The sequence below is a fragment of the Solanum stenotomum genome, chromosome 8 (genome assembly GCF_019186545.1).
Source record: "Solanum stenotomum isolate F172 chromosome 8, ASM1918654v1, whole genome shotgun sequence".
Lineage (NCBI taxonomy): Eukaryota > Viridiplantae > Streptophyta > Magnoliopsida > Solanales > Solanaceae > Solanum > Solanum stenotomum.
Genome location: NC_064289.1, coordinates 11,850,961 through 11,865,085, shown reverse-complemented (window position 1 = coordinate 11,865,085; position 14,125 = coordinate 11,850,961). Strand labels below are relative to the sequence as shown.

Genomic DNA, 14,125 nt, shown 5'->3' with positions numbered 1-14,125 from the left:
ATGAAATATGAAAGATGAGATCAGAGATAAGAGATGAGATAGATAAGATGAGTGAGACATATACGATATGAAATATGAGATATTAGATGAGATGTGATATGAAAGATGAGATATGAGATATGATATGATGAGATATGATATGAGTTATTAGATGAGATATTAGAAATTAGATATGATATTAGAGATGTCATATGAGATATGACAGATGAGAGAGAGATGACATGAGATGAGAGATGAAATGAGAGATGAGGGATATGAGATGAGATATCAAATATGAGATGTGAGATGAGATATGAGATGAGAGATGAAATATGAGAAATCAGATGAGAGATATGAGATGAGATATAAAATATGAGAAATGAGATGAGATATGACAGAGAAATGAGATGATATGAGATGAAAGATGAGAGATGAGAGATGAGAGATGAGATATGAGAAATGAGATGAAATGAGATATGAAAATATGCTATGAGATACGAGATTAGATATAAGATGAGAAATGAAATATGATATGAGAAATAAGATGTGGGATGTGAGATATGATATGAGAGATGAGATGATATGTGATATGAGAGATGAGATATGAAATATGATATGATATGAGATATGAAATGAGAAATAAAATATGATATGAGAAATGAGATATGATATGAGAAATCAGATGATATGAGATGAGATATGAGATATGAGAAATGAGATGATATGAGATGAGAAATAAAATGAGATGAGATGAGAGATGAGATATGAGAAACGAGATGATATGAGATGAGATGACAGATGAGATATGAAATATGAGAAATGAGATATGTATTATCCTATGAGATGAGATATGAGAAATGATATGATATGAGATGAAAGATGAGAGATGAGATATGAAATATGAGATATGTATGATATGAGATATGAGAAATGAATATGAGATGAGAGATGAGAAATGAAATGATATGAGATGAGAGATGAGAAATGAAATGATGATATGAGATATAAGATATGAGATGAGAAATGAGAAATGAGATGAGATGATATGAGATATGAGATGAGAAATGAAGTGATATGAGATGAGAGATGAGATATAAGATATGAGATGAGAAATGAGAAATGAGAAATGAGATGAGATGATATGAGATATGAGATGAGAAATGAGATGATATGAGATATGAGATGAGATGAGATGTGAGATGAGATGAGATGCAAGATGAGAAATGAGATGATATAAGATTAGATATGAGATGTGAGATGTGAGATATGAGAAATGAGAAATGAGATGAGAGATGAGATATGAGAAATGAGATGATATGAGATATGAAATATGCTATGAGATATGAGATGAGAAATGAGATGATATGAGATTAGATATAAGACTAAATATAAGATGAGAAATGAGATATGAGATATGAGATGTGAGACATAAATATGAGATATGAAATATGATATATGGATACTATAAGATGAGAAATGAGATATGAGATATGATATATGATATATGATTATATGATATGAGATATGAGAGATGAAATATGAAAAATGATATGAGAGATATGAAATATGATATGAGAAATGAGATGAGATGAGAGATGAGATATGATATGAGAGATGAGATATGAGAAATGAGATGATATGAGATGAGATATGAAATATGATATGAGAAATGAAATGAGAGATGAGATATGAGATATGAAATATGATATGAGAAATGAGATATATGAGATGAGATATGAGATGAGAGATGAGAAATGAAATGATATAATAAGATATGAGATGAGAGATGAGAAATGAAATGATATAATAAGATATGAGATGAGATATAAGATATGAGATATGAGATGAGATGATATGAGATATGAGATGATAAATGAGATGAGATATGAGATGAGATATAAGATATGAGATGATAAATGAGATGAGATGATATGAGAAATGAGATGAGATGATGAGATATGAGATGATAAATGAGATATGAGATAAGAGATGAGATATGAGATAAGAAATGCAATGAGAAATGAGATGATATGAGAAATGAGATGAGATATGAGATATGAGATGTGAGATGAGATGAGATATGAGATGAGATGAGAAATGAGATGATATGAGATATGAGAGATGAGATATGATATGAGAAATGAGATGATATGAGATATGAAATATTTTATGAGATATGATATGAGAAATGAGATGATATGAGATTAGAAATGAGATGATATAAGATATGATATTGTTATGAGATATGAGATGATATGAGATTAGATATAAGATGAGAAATGAAATATGATACGAGAAATGAGATGATATGAGATATGAGATGAGATGTAAGATATGAGATATGAGATGAGAGATGAGTTATGAGAAATGAAATATGATATGAGAAATGAGATGAGATGAGAGATAAGATATGAGAAATGAGATATGATATGAGAGATGAGAGATATGATATGAGAAATGAGATGAGATGAGATATGAGAAATGAGATGAGATGAGATATGAGATATGAGATGAGATATGAGATATGAGATATATGAGATGAGAGATGAGAAATGAAATGATATGAGATATGAGATGAGCGATGAGATATGAGATGAGAAATGAAGTGATATGAGAAATGAGATGAGACATGAGATGAGATGAGATATGAGATATAAGATGATATGAGATATGAGATATGAGATGAGAAATGAAGTGATATGAGAAATGAGATGAGATGAGATGAGATGTGAGATATGAGATATGAGATATGAGATATGAGATGAGATGCAATACGAGAAATGAGATGATATGAGATAAGATATGAGATGAGATTTGAGGTGTGAGATAAGAAATGAGATTGCTAAAATATGAGATATGAGATGAGAGATATTAGATATGAGATATGAGATATGAGATGAGAGATATTAGATATGAGATATGAGATATGAGATATGAGATATGAGATATGAGAAGAAAAATCTTTTTTAGAAAGTAAAATAGGTAATTGAGCTACGACATCTCCCACCTTATACTCTATTTTACTCTTTAAAAAAGAAATTTCTTCTCTCTTCTCAATATTATATTATTATTTATATTTCATAATATAAATCATTCTTTTCTTTTTTCAAATAATCATTTTTGAATTTTCATGAGATATAATATTTTATTTTTTCAAATTCTTTATTTAATATAAAATTTTATTTTATTTCAAATTTTTAAGTAACATAAATTGCAAGCAAATATTCTTTAATATACAAATTAATGAACAATTCAATTAAAAGTGAAATCATTAATGAAATACAATTACACAAACATTACATAAATACTCAACTTTCAAGATTATTACGTTGCTCCCTTAAATGCTTTATTAATGCATTACAAAGATAAAAATTATCAATGTTGTGTCCTTAATTTTTTTTATGTCTAGGTAAAAATTGTTCAAACCGAAAAATTTCAAATTATATTAGTGACAAATTTTTTTTAAAAAAATTAACATATTATTAATTCGGAATGAAAATAGTTTATATTAAATAATATATTTTTAAGAATATTATATTGCATTTAAAAAGAATTACAAATATTAAATATTTAATTAATGGGATTATATGTAAAATAATATGTTCATTGCAATTTATACCAATTAATACCAAAAAAATTAATACCAAAAAATTAATATCCATATCTCGCCTTTTGAAGTGCGGCTCAATTAATACCAAAATATTAAATTATTTAATTGCATATATAAATAATCAAAATCTCCAATAGCAATAACATGCTAGCAAATATTTCAATTCAAAAACTGAAAAGAAATAGTACATACTTAGAACTTGAATGGGAAAAAACAAAACAAAAGTCAAAACAGTGAGAAAAAAAAGACAGAGGTAAAGGTAGAAGTGACTGTGAAGTAGAAGAAGGAAAAGGAAACAGAGGAAGGCGAAAAGAAGAAGATAGAAGAAATATGTATTGCTTGGATTTTGAAGTCGCTGGAAAAGTCTAGCTCACGCCTTAGGAGTCTAGTCGAAGATCCTAAAATTACCTTTTAACTTTTAAAATCCTAAATTGGTTGCCTTTTTTTAAAAAAGAAAATACAAAAGGCGACACCTTTCTCGCCTCTCGCCTTTGTTAGCCATGGCATCGTCTTTTGAAGATCGCCTCGCCACAAAGCTAAAAGGCAATGAAGGATCACCTCGTCAAGGCGATCTCCATTGACGATGAGGCGATCACCTTTCACAGCACTAGAAGAATCTAAGGTAACTAGTCTTTGAACAAGCACTGTCCCTACATATAGAAAGATTTCAACAGCAGTAATTATATTTCGCAACCAATTTAAGTTTTCTTTTCCAACCAGTAACAATTCTTTACCCATGTAAATGCATATTTGATTGAAGATGTCATGTAAAACTTTATTTGCAGACTCCATTGCCTGCATAAACATCAAAGTCGTATAATACAATATTTTATTATTTATAAGTGTCCATGTATTTTATAGTGAAAAAAAGAGACATCACATATGACATATGATTTTTTTTCCCCAGAACAAACTTAAAATAGTTCACCAGAAAAGATAGGTAGTCAGACATATTGTTTCAGGCCTTCGAACAAGCACAACAACTGCTAGTGTTTTCCATCATCACCAACCCCTAATCCAATAACATCAACTAGTTTTTAGACACAACTTTCCTGTACTGTTAACTTAAACTAAATAATATCCTATATGAAGTTAATGTCAACAGAAAAGGCAGAAAAATTGAAATATATTTTTGAAACAGAGAATAGAAACGTTGAAATACTGGCAACCATTATTTATGGGAAAGAGTAAATTTGGAGGTTAGTTTCTTAGTTTTAAATTGCTAAACAAAGTTTACAGTACAAATGACTTATCATGCGCACAAGATTTGCAATCGCCTAATCAAAGTAAAACAGAATTGTGCACAAACCTCAGCATAATTGAGATGGTTGTCTCCCAATTGCTTATCAGCCCATTTTGAAATTGCCAACAAGAAAGACTGTAAGAAATCATCCCTTTTCCATTTCAACTTTAGAATGCAAACTCTTCAAGTGCATTCTCTCTCTTGCGGTCCCCTTTGTTCCTTTAATGGTACTTTTTTTAACTGTTCAATGACATATTGCAAGATCCTTTGCCCTCCCGTGATGACAAACTGCAACAACACAAGGGGCATATATCGAAATAGGACAATCACGCACCAGCAATAAGCAAAGAGGAATTGATGGAAGTGTAACAAACCCGAAATTCTCACTATATTAATAAGAACTAAAACATGATTACAATACTCAAACTATTGAATTAAGATGAAAATACTGAAATTACAAGTAACTAGAGGTTAAAATATAAGAATAGGGATGAGAAGCGTAGACCATATAATGGAGAGGAGAGGAATCAGATTCTTCACAACCCTATTTTTCCTAGAATGTGCTACTTATTAACTTGGATCCCACACATAACCCCTCAATATGGTATTAGGCTGTTTTGGTATAACAGGCCTTGGCCCATTCATAACATGAGGGATCAGCTTCAATCAAGTAATCGAATTTGAAACAAGGGTGGGTAACCAAGTAAGAAGAAATTGATGCAACATGTCAGGAATTTATTTACAAACAGTTAACTAAAAAAGATGGAAGCAATTCCCTAACAGCCGATTGCTTATTGGGATAAAAAAAATTACTTAAATTTGCAGAAGTTAAATAATGTGGATTGAGGAGAGGATGAGGGTTTAGTATTTCAGAAAACCAGTTTTCAGTCCATAGTGAAGTTAAGGCAGTTATAAATTATAATTAGACTATAATAGCACATTTGATTCGACAAAGGTCAAATTTCTAAGTTGAATAACACGAAGAGAAAAATAGGACCTGAAGAATAACACGGACCAAAAACATTATTTTTCCTTAAATAACACACATTTAAAATAATCACCTTAGTTAAGCTAGATTAAGTTACAACTGTAAGTGACTAATCACAATCTTGTAGGTAGTAGGCAGGCAACACATTCTTCAGTTGAGTTTAACCGAGGTTATTTCAAAATGATGGGTAATTTGGTCTTCTTTGGTAGATTCACCAAGGATTGTTGAAATCTGTATTAATAAATGCATAATACCCGAGTAATCAGAAACCTAGTGTATGGCATTTTCCATACAACCTATTATTAATTGTGAATGGAGGAATTGCTATCAAAATTATTAAAATTTAGGTTCCTATATGTACCACAAACGGAGTGCAGATCGAGAGCAGCAAGTACAACCTCTCATTTGATGCATCATTAGTTTTACATAAGGATGAAGCACCTAAAATGGCCACTCAACTCAAGGACATTCAACAAACAAATGAGAAACTGAATTGATGGCCACTCTTGATCACCCAGAGATTCATTTTATGCAAAAAAGTAAAGTGACATCGAATGTTAGCATCGGCCAAGAAGTACTCCAGAAGGACATCAGCAAACCTAACTAACATAAAAAGAACAAAGCCTTCCATATCTTTTAGTAACTAAGTCAACGAAACACGATTTTCCTCGTACTTCAAGCTAGATTCAAGAAATATCAGTTTCTTTTCTAATTAGGAAATTGTAGGCTATGCCACATATTCCAAAGAGCTTGTGGTCCATCACTAGTCAAATAATTGATAAAGAAGTAAAATCTAGTCCAAACAATTGATATACCATCAGCATGTTAGTAGTCAAGCAAATGCTAGTAATGTTTTAAGCAACTCTGACTAGAAACCAATTTTTTTTTTTTGTCATTTTACACCTGTCGAAATAATACCCAAGCATAGCAAGTGTAATGAATGGTTTTTGTGATTCCCAAAATACACCATGTGGACTTAAGAAGCTCCAAAATTTCTTCAACTTCCTGGTTGGAAAAGATCAAGTTTATAATTGGTCATTCAAACCTATAAATCGATTTCCAAAGGAATGTACTCACATAACATTCATTCCACTACTGTTCAGGATTTTACTATTATATAAAGAGAATAGGTTATTTTGTTCATATAAAACAACTGGACCTCAATCCTAAGCAAGTAGGGCCTCAGCTATATGAATCCTCAGTGATCATAATTCATACCGTTCCATTTTAAGCTCCTTAGACCCATATTATTTATAATAATATAAATAATAATAATAAGCTCTAGAATTTCTATATATTTTCGAAATGCATATAAATCTCATATAAGACTAAAGGACTCCTACAAAACACAAGACCTAAATTACTACTAACATGACTAAAACATAGTCCCAACTATATAAACCTTTTCTATTGTGACCTATTATTCACTGTGTCTGCATGAATTCCAAGAGATTGTAGGTTTTTCGAGACAATTTCCTTCCATGTGATTTTGTGGCTCATGCCCTTTTAACACCTTCACTCATCATGTTCCTCTATTACAAACATAAGTACACAACATACCAAGACTGTAAATCAAATGACCCTTAAAGAATATTACCTTCTTTAAAGAGAAAGGTGACATCCCAAGAGTATTACTTTCCAGTGTACAAGAAACAAGATGGTCATCTTTATCCTGGCACCATAAGGCATAGCAAGAATGACAAGAATTAGAGAGTATCCTCCCAAGAGTATTACATTCAAGTGGGGTTTTACTGACCTCTGTGAGCTTTCCCTCATCTGAAACATCTAAGTAGTTTCTCGTATAATTTGACATTCAAGTGATAACCATCAGCTCAGTGGCATACTTCACTAGTTAAGTCACCTCGAGGCTTGAGCTGGCCTTTCTGCCAGTGGCATAGCGATCTCTCTCAAAGATTTTAAACATTCTGTCCTTTGCATCTCTGCTGTAGGAGGAAAAAACTGAAACAAAGAAATAATATTTTTATGGCATATCATCTGTTATAGCATCACAAAGAACCCTTTCTTGTAACCTTATTTCTCAGGACATGGGTGTTCATAGTATATGGTATCAAAATGTCCATGGATTGAGAAAAAAAAGAGAAGATGAGAGTGCACATAATAATGATGAAGAGCATCAAACAAGCAAACAAGAACAAAATCAATGATAGCATGCCAGTTGAACTAATTCCATGGGTCAATAAGATTTTTTGAAAAGAAGTCCTTGTAGGAGAGTACAAAAGAAGAGACAAGAATAAATAGAAGTACAAGAAGATAAAACATGTCAATTTCCAAAAAATAGACACTTCCTTTTTTCAACCATGAAACCCCCAAGGGCAGGGACAAACAATTCGAAACTCAATATATAATGAATCTCCAATCTAAAAGATGAAAACCCTCTTAGCAACTCTAACTTTAATTCTAAGCAATTCTATGATTAGACATATGATGATCAAACTTCAAAACATAACACTCAAGTAAATCAAAATTGTATTTAATTTGTTTGAAAGAAGTGGAGTGCATTTGTAGTTTCAATCCATCTATTTAATATTTAACATACTTATTTTCGGCAATAAAATTAAAAAAATGAAATCCAACTAGGATTACCGCAAATTTACATTCATTGCATCGACCATTAAGCAAATTGGTAAATCATGATTCAATTTGCAATTCCCTTACTGAAAAAAATGATAGGTTAAATTATAATGTTGTTAGTTCGTTGTTTGTATAGATGTTGTAGGGCCACGTGCTTTCTGTCGTTGTTTGTATAGATGATAGAGGGACACGTGTTTCCTGGTGCATTGCTCGAACTGCAATTAACATGGATGAGAATTGAAATCTATTTATCATTAGGATACAATGCTTGATAGTATAGTGGTTAAATTCCCTTATTAAAAGAATCCATTTATCATTGAGTGAAAATTGCACAGAAACTAGAGCAGTTATACGATACATCTGCATCAATGTTGTTAATAGTTTCCTAGTCATGTGTCAGCATCCTATGCACAAAGTAACCAGTAGTACAAATATAGAACCAGAGAAAAATCTTTAAGTACTCTTAGTCTCCTGGTCTTTTTTTTTCTTCTGAAAATGGTAACCAATACTCTCCCCACTTTTATTTTTCCGGTATAACCAGTACTATAGATATAGCACCTTAGAGCTAAAAAGCAAGCAAATTACAACCTGCATTACTCTTAAAACCAAAAGCAACCCGTTGAAGAATGAAAATAAACATTTATGTGCATAGAACACACTAAATAATGTTTTGGGATAGGTAAAAAGTGCTGCACAACAACCCCATATGGAATAATTCTACGCTGCAATAGATAAACATCTGGAACTGGAACATTCACAAATAGTAACTATTCAACAGAAATTAAAGCATGTGCAATCCCGAACAAGAACATTCATAAATAGTGACCATTGAACCAAAAATAATGTATGTGCAAGTTCGAATTTACCATATGAGGGAAAACAGTGTGCTCTCATGATAATCTCTAATAGCTTCAGATAGTTCAAGAAGTCCGCCTACCCCAAAAAAAAGAAACAAATCATTCCTGCAATCCATTTTAAAGCAAATATGTAGAGGCTATATTTGTGGTGGACATTCCCTACCTTTTCTTGCACAATTGAGGACAAAATCAACGCAAACTTGACCAAGATCCACATCATCCAAGGAAACAAATCTGTAGAGCTCTCCCTGCAAATACATACTACACATTCAATTGGAGCCACCCACCCACCCACATTGTGTTCCAGTAAATTCTCTACTATCAAATCTTCTTCCATTGCAACTTCAACGTAAACCCACTTGCTTAGCAACTCACACTTGCATTCACCCAAAAAATAAGGGCCTCTAAAGAACCAAAACACCCCAAATTCAGTTACCAAAACACACCAAAAATAAGAGGCAAGATTAAACGAACAACCAAAAGCAGATGAAGAATTGGTGATGGTGTGGAAATACGGACAGCCGGGGGTAATCTTCTTGGAGACAAACCCCATAGTTCAGATTTGAACCAAAAGGAGACCGTTGAAGAATGAAAATAAACATTACAACACAATAAATAATGTTTTGGGATACGTTAAAAGTGCTGCGCAACAACCCGTATGGGGATAAACACGATAAATGGGTCGCTTCCTTCTATTTTATCTGTATGTATAAATTTTTCTTTTAGATATTTTAATATTAAAGATATATAAGTAGTTCAATTTTTTTTGGTAGTAATAAGAGATTGTATTCTCTAAAACCTTGAAAAAATTAGAGATCCTCCACCTTAAAAATTCGAACTTATATAAATCAGTTAATATCATTACTTTATTATATTCATAATTTATTGCCTCAATGTGTTATTACAGATATATTGTTGAGAGAAAATATAAAAAAATTATAGCTTCAACCCAGTCGACTTCGCTTAAGATATATGGTTAAGTGAAAATAATTAAAAAATTATAACTTCAACCTGCTTAGCATGGCATAAAAGATAGAAGGATTATTTTTTTTAAAAAAAAACTCTAACATAATAATATCTATCATTTTTAAAACTTTATTTATTTATTTTTTATCAAATTACTATTAAAATATATTTTTATTGATATTTATACGATATTCAAAATTTGGTACTCATTAATTATTAATATAGAATGCACACGCAATGCAAATATCAAGAGATAAATACTTAGTGAAAGAAAAAAAATTAAGAATTAATTAAAGCAAAAAATAGTCCATTGGATTAATACTTAAGCCTTAATGGAGAGAAATAATTAATATAGAATGCACACACAATGCAAATATCAAGAGATAAATACTTAGTGAAAGAAAAAAAGTTTTAAAAAATAAGAATTAATTAAAGCAAAAAATAGTCAATTGGATTAATAAATAATAAGTAGCAAATAAGGAAGAACTGAAGAGGGAAAAAAATCGAAGCCTCGATGGAGAAAAAAAGCCAAAAATATAAGGCAAACAAGGGGTTTTGAACCCTCAACGCCAGCATCGTGAACACACACACACTATATATATATACTCTTAAAGTATTATTGACTAATGACTAATTTCTGAACAAGAAATATTGTGGTCTTAAACATGTCATGTGGAATCTAAATTTAAAAATTAACAAAAATGAAAGAAACATTCTTTAGTGTTTCAAAACAAACTAAAAGAAATATATTTTCTTATTAAAAAATACATGTAATAATTCTATTATTATTAAAAAAAATGGCCCCTCAAATTTGGGGCACGAATGCCTCATTTTTAAAGGCATCGAGCCGCCCTAAATAGGATATTTAACTAAGATGAATTGAGAATCTGAAAGACAATTATGCAACCCCTATTAATGATCCATTAATATAATTATCCGTTTAAAGAAATAATAAGCTAATTATCAAATACAGTACTGTACTAGTTTTGGGAAAATTATAAAAAATGACAAAAATGCTAACATATTTATGGAAAGCAAATACAGTTGAAAAAAATTACAAAAACCACTATACGTTGTTTTTATAACAAATTCTCTACTTCTCTCCCTTGCCTCTCTCCCTCTCTCTTGGGCTCTGTCTTTCTCTTTCTCCTGTCAATAAGAGGGAACTCATTCAAATGTATTATGTATCAATTGTATTCAGTCAAATATAGGTGAGAGTTTTGTGTTTATATCAATTGTATTCAAAAAACTATAATTGTATTTTGTATCAATTGTGTTTGTATTTATTCGAATACAATATGCATTAGTCGTGTATCCATTTAGATGGACAATCAGACGGAGCAAATATGAATTTTATTTGGATCCTCAATTATGAGTTGAGTTATCATAATTGGGGGTTAATTTAAAATAGGCCAATAGAAAGATATCGTGAAATTAATAATTTTTTAGATATTATTTTCAAGCATATCGGGTCAAAATATGAATCATATGTAATTTTTAAAATTTATTTTCAAGCATATCGGGTCATACTTAAGGATTTAATTTTAGGAGAGTTATTAAAAATAAGGACAAAAATGAGTCAAATCAAAGGTATTTTTGAGCCAAAAGATTGACGTGATGAGTATTTGGGAGCCGAAAGGTGGATATATGATAATTTTATACCAATTCAAATAGTTGAGGGATATTTTAAGCTCTTCAACGATGTTGCTTAATTATCCTTGTTTTTTAATGTTTTTAAAATGAGTAGCTAACCTTAAGACTAACTAATTCACTTTAATTATTTGAGTTCGAAAGAGGAAAATTGAGGTGGAGAAAGACTAATTAATAGGAATTTGGGGCAAACATATCAAAAAGTAAGATGAAGAATAAATAAAAACATGTTTCTAAAAGTAGAGGGGCAAATATGACTCCAAAATTAGCTGAAATTGTCCATGTAGTACCAATTCTTCAGAGCATCATATCTTGTAAATATGCGTTAGACTGCCAAGATTGTTTGTCCAACAATAATGTACTCTTACTCTCCCTAATTGCACCAAATATATCCTTCAAAGGCACATAATTATCTAATAAGGCTTCTGTAACAAAGCTGAATTTTTCTATTTCACAAAGTGTATCAGATTCTTCTTGTGATTTTGGTTGATGTTGTGTCTGGCTTTTCTCCAACAATGTGCACCTGATATTAAATAATAAATACATAATACAGTAAAACCTAATGCAAGAATTGGAAAAACTGTAGCCGCGAAGTATAATTTTCTTAAACTGTAGTTATAATATCCAATACAGTAAAACCTCACTAGATTAATATAGGTAGGACCATGAAATATTATCACTACAAGAAAACTGTGAATTACATGGAGATTTTTCTAGGGATTAGTATGAAAATCAACTTATTTTCCTGCAAATTTTCGTACTAATCCTCAGGAAAATCCCCATGTAATTCACTCTTTTCTTGTAGTGTATTATTATGTAGAGATATTATTTAATCGATACATTAATATTTATTAATTTAAAGAGTGTTTCAACACCATAAAATTCCTTCGGCTTTGAGGATGAATTCTCAAAGAACCTAAATGAACTCACTTGTGAAATCGTCATTCATTAATTTGAGGTCATGGTTAATGATCTTGATTACCACAATAAATTGGATGTTAATAACCTGTTAGCTGAGTGAAAATGACACATGTTCAGAGATCCAGAACTTAGAAGAAATTGTGCATATAATTGGAAAAAATAACGTTGATGATAAAGTTAAAGATGATACAGTACCTTCGGAACCAACCAGTCACGCATAAGGAAACACTCATCGCATCTAGAACTCTACACAATTTTATGGTGCAATTCGAAAAGATAACACCGAAACGTTTGGATGCAATAAAAAAAGTAAGTGATGACCATATATTTATATAGGGGTCTTCTGAAAATATATTATCTTATTGAAATGAGTGATTTTCTCCATTGATCCTTTTTTTTACCCTCCCTAGGAGCTCCCACCCCTTTTGCTCCCTTGGTGATTCGAACTCGCAACCTTCGGGTTGAAAGTGAGGGGTGCTTACCATCCGAGAAACTCCCTCTCGTCGGGATCAGATGAAAATATTATCTTAGAAAAATTATTAATTAATCAAATTAATTTAGTGAGGTTTTACTGTATAAGCTAAATATTTGTTATTCCGCATGATTTTCCCATAATTCTAAGTTTCAAACTTGAAATAATATATTAAAAGATAAAAACTATGAAAAAGTATAAGAAATATTTAAAAATTATATCAAAGTAAATATTTTTATGTATAAAATAAAATTTTAAAATTATATATATAATGTTGGGTTGGTTTGGTCTCGGGTTGGTTTTTTTTAGTTAAAACCAAACCAACCCAAATATAGTCGGTTTTTTTTTTTTCAAAACCAAACCACTAGGGGGGTTTTTTTTCGGGTTGACTTGATTTGCGATTTGGTTCAATTTTCGATTCGGTTTTGTACACCCCTATCCATAGGTATGACCATTATAAATATTTACTTTTTCCTCATTAGCTTTTCTATTGAAGCTTAATATTTGAGTTAAATTCTCAACTTTGAATAGTTCACTTAGAAAGTCACTCAACTTTGAGTTATTCACTTAGAAACTCACGCAACTTTGTTTTATAACTCAAAAGTCACTTAAATATTGATGATTCACTTAGAAAGTCACCCAACTAGTGATATTTCACTTAGAAAGTCACTCAACCAATTTAAATAATTTTTTAATTAAATTTTAATGAAATTTAATTTTTATTTTAAACTATTTTTTAAAGAAATAATAAGATTTCTATTTTAATTATCTTATTGATCCGCTCCAATTATTTAATTATAATTTTTCTGAAAAACGTACAATAGCAATTTACCCAAAAAAAAAAAAA

General features: G+C 30.7%; 1 protein-coding gene across 2 annotated transcripts; it reads right to left on the bottom strand.

The window, feature by feature from the left end:
* Positions 1-3,786: 3,786 nt before the first annotated feature.
* Positions 3,787-7,773, bottom strand: LOC125874347 (protein unc-13 homolog). Of its 2 annotated transcripts, XR_007447261.1 has the most exons (4): positions 7,577-7,773; positions 7,418-7,492; positions 4,899-5,120; positions 3,787-4,384 (listed from the first exon to the last, which is right to left on the bottom strand). XR_007447261.1 is itself a non-coding variant. In XM_049555222.1 (3 exons), exons 1-3 carry the CDS (start codon positions 7,631-7,633, stop codon positions 5,016-5,018), a joined length of 237 nt encoding a protein of 78 aa, XP_049411179.1. In that variant the 5' UTR covers positions 7,634-7,773; the 3' UTR covers positions 4,408-5,015. The 2 variants fall into 2 exon arrangements, 1 of the variants encoding a protein (XP_049411179.1); XM_049555222.1 differs by lacking the exon at positions 3,787-4,384 and having other exon boundaries at positions 4,408-5,120.
* Positions 7,774-14,125: the final 6,352 nt, after the last annotated feature.

Bases quoted from the DNA above. Each gene is read 5' to 3' on its own strand.
- LOC125874347 (XM_049555222.1), bottom strand. From the start codon at position 7,633: ATGTCAAATTATACGAGAAACTACTTAGATGTTTCAGATGAGGGAAAG. The intron at 7,493-7,576 runs GTCAGTAAAACC...TTATGGTGCCAG, and splicing joins ATGAGGGAAAGCTCACAGAG to GATAAAGATGACCATCTTGT. The intron at 5,121-7,417 runs GTAATATTCTTT...GTGTTGTTGCAG, and splicing joins CACCTTTCTCTTTAAAGAAG to TTTGTCATCACGGGAGGGCA.